Below are 2,535 nucleotides of genomic sequence, written 5' to 3'. Positions count from 1 at the left end.
ACAAAAATGCAGAGTGTTTGGTCGTGGCTCCCTGTGTCCCGTTCTCTCTAAATCCCTTCACGTTTATTCAAATATGGGCTTTTTTTCTGAGCAGTTAAAAAAAGAGACCACCAAATCCTGTTAATTTGGTTTTTTTGACCCAAGTTTTGTTTAGTGCAATTTGTTTCTTGTACTCCTTGTGCAGCATTCCCGTGGGGTACTTGTTTTTCCTGCTGCCTCTTTTGTTTTGGAGAACAAAAAATGTTTCTGCGACTGCAAATAGCTGGATTTAAAGGTTCCTCCTGTAGCAGAGGGAGCTGCACCAAGTCCTTATTTCTGCTGCTGCAGGTCACTGGACGGGCCTGGCCCCAAGGAATTCTGCTCTGGTCGCCCCCCAGCCCTTACTTTAACTGTTCATGTTGAGGGTGGCACTCGGGCGTGTATCACCTATCGGTAACGTGGGCTGAGGAGGAGAATGAGGGAGGTAGAAGTGAGAAGACTCGTGGGTATTGTGCCATTCAGCAATGGCTAAAACATCCTTGTTACCAGCCCTGTTTTCGCTCACAAATCCAACATGGAGCACTGTGAAGGAAAATTAACTTTATCCCAGCACAAGTCACTGCAAGTGTGTACAAAAAACCCAGAGGAATCGTGTTTTTCAGTCGAGAAAGGAACATTTTGGTGAGGCTGCAGCCCCGCGTGCTGCTCGGTCGGAGTGTGTGCGCCGAGAGCCTGTTTTCATTACGACCACTGGGAGAAGAGCAAAGTGAAGTTGTCTTAGGGATGATATCGGGAATATCGGTTGAGCTGGTGACAGAGGGGAGGAGGCTGTCTTGCAGCGTAGAAACCTCCAGCAGAAGAGAGTCTTCAGGTAATCTCCAGTGCTGCAATTTACCAGGCATCACCTGGATTTGTAGCATTTAACGAGCCACCACTTGAATTTCCTTGCCCCTGCCGTAAAAATAGAGGCAGCACAACACGCTAGCGCTGTGGTCTCTCCTGATTTTATTGGCGTTTGGTTGGAATAGCTTTTACCAGTTCCTTTTGGAAGTCGCCATTTTTAAGCCAGTTGTGGGGGAGATCTAGAGCAGGACTTTGTTCCGTGGAGCGGAATGGGAGGACCAGGTTGTATTTTCAAAGAGCAGGTTGGATGCGGGTCAGCCCGGAACGGCTTCGCAGCGACCCCGAGGCAAAACGTCGCCCCGTGTCTCGCTGAGCGGTGACAGTCACACGGGGGCTGTTCTGTTTTTTCTCTCTGCAGAGCCCTGTCAGATCGAAGTGCGGTTGCTGCTGGCTTACAACTCCAACAGGAGCAAAGCGTCGGCTAAAATTCCTAAATCCACCTGGAGCGAGAGCTTGGAGGCGATCCCGCAGTCCGAAACCGGCATCGAGGGGACCATCCCCTTCAGCAAACCCGTCAAAGTTTATATCATGCCCAAACCTGCCAGGCGGTGAAGGCCGCCGCTAAAACAAACGGTGTTTGTGGGATGGTTGGGTTGTGCCAAAACGACACTGAACCACACTACACCACGTTTATACCTGTGTAAAGAAGCCAACTGTAGAAATGGAGCTGCTGAAGAACGAGCGATGCCCGATGATGAGCAGCAGATAGGCCGAGGCAGTTCTTCAGCCGGGTCAGAGCAGTTTTGAGAAAACGCAGACGTCGCTGTCTTGAGTCGACACCAAGGAGGCAGCTCTCAGCCAGCGTCCCAGGCGTCATTTCACTGGGCTGCATCTTCACTTTTTCCTTTCACCCAAAGTTTCTCTTTGGGGCTTTTAGGTTTCCAGCGATGGATTCACTAAAGTATTTACTATGTAAATGCTTAGGCCCATAAATCACTGGTATTTTTACACTGCTCTGGAGCTCTGGGGGTTTGTGGGGGTTTCTTGGATTTTTTGGGTTTTTTGGAAGGTCCAGAACTTGCTTTTGTGTGTCAGTACCTGAATTCATAGTGAAAAAAATAATCCCCAGAAATGCTGTTGCTCTTGTGTAAGAACTGCACCTCTGAGCGAGATTCCAGTTTGCTGGGGGCTAAATCCTGAGCGGTTTTTACATCCCTTGTGGGTTTGGGGAGGGCACAGGGTGTTCCCGGTGGGGCGCAGGGGGAGGAGGAACCTGTCGGTGCGAGCGGCAGGACTTTGAGAAGCAGCACCTGGAGTTTCACGAGTTGTGGCAACACACCAGCACATTACTACTCGTAGTAACAAATGGAGTCAGACATACTCTGCCTTGTAATCCAGCTCTCCTGTTGCACGTTTGTATGTCTTGAGGAACAATGTAGTTAAATACCAGAGGTTGGAATATTACAAACCCCATCCCTCTAAGTTTTACAGAACGCATTTCTGTGTGCTCATCTTGGCCTGAACCAGTCGTACCAAGCCAAGAAAATCTGTTTAGTTTTCCATTCAGCAGCAGTTTTGGCTCTCGGAGGCCTTCTGAGCAGCTGAAGTAGCCGAGCAGGCTCTCAGCGAAGCAGCCGTCGGCAAGTGTTCACCTGAGCTGGGAGCCCGGAGGGAGAGGCATTTCCTGAACCCGCGATCCCCGTGGCATTCATG

General features: G+C 50.0%; 1 protein-coding gene across 1 annotated transcript in view; it reads left to right on the top strand.

The window, feature by feature from the left end:
• Window positions 1–1,434, top strand: part of INTS4 (integrator complex subunit 4) — a 26,463-nt gene extending 25,029 nt beyond the window's left edge. Inside the window, exon 21 of the mRNA XM_009867992.1 lies at window positions 1,241–1,434. Within this exon, the coding sequence (XP_009866294.1) occupies window positions 1,241–1,434 (194 nt within the window). The remainder of the gene's footprint in view (window positions 1–1,240) is intronic.
• The last annotated feature ends 1,101 nt before the right edge of the window (window positions 1,435–2,535 follow it).

This window comes from Apaloderma vittatum, unplaced genomic scaffold (genome assembly GCF_000703405.1).
Source record: "Apaloderma vittatum isolate BGI_N311 unplaced genomic scaffold, ASM70340v1 scaffold23214, whole genome shotgun sequence".
Taxonomy (NCBI): Eukaryota; Metazoa; Chordata; class Aves; order Trogoniformes; family Trogonidae; genus Apaloderma; species Apaloderma vittatum.
The sequence above is the reverse complement of the archived record's forward strand: the minus strand, read 5'-3'. Positions and strand labels throughout refer to the sequence as shown.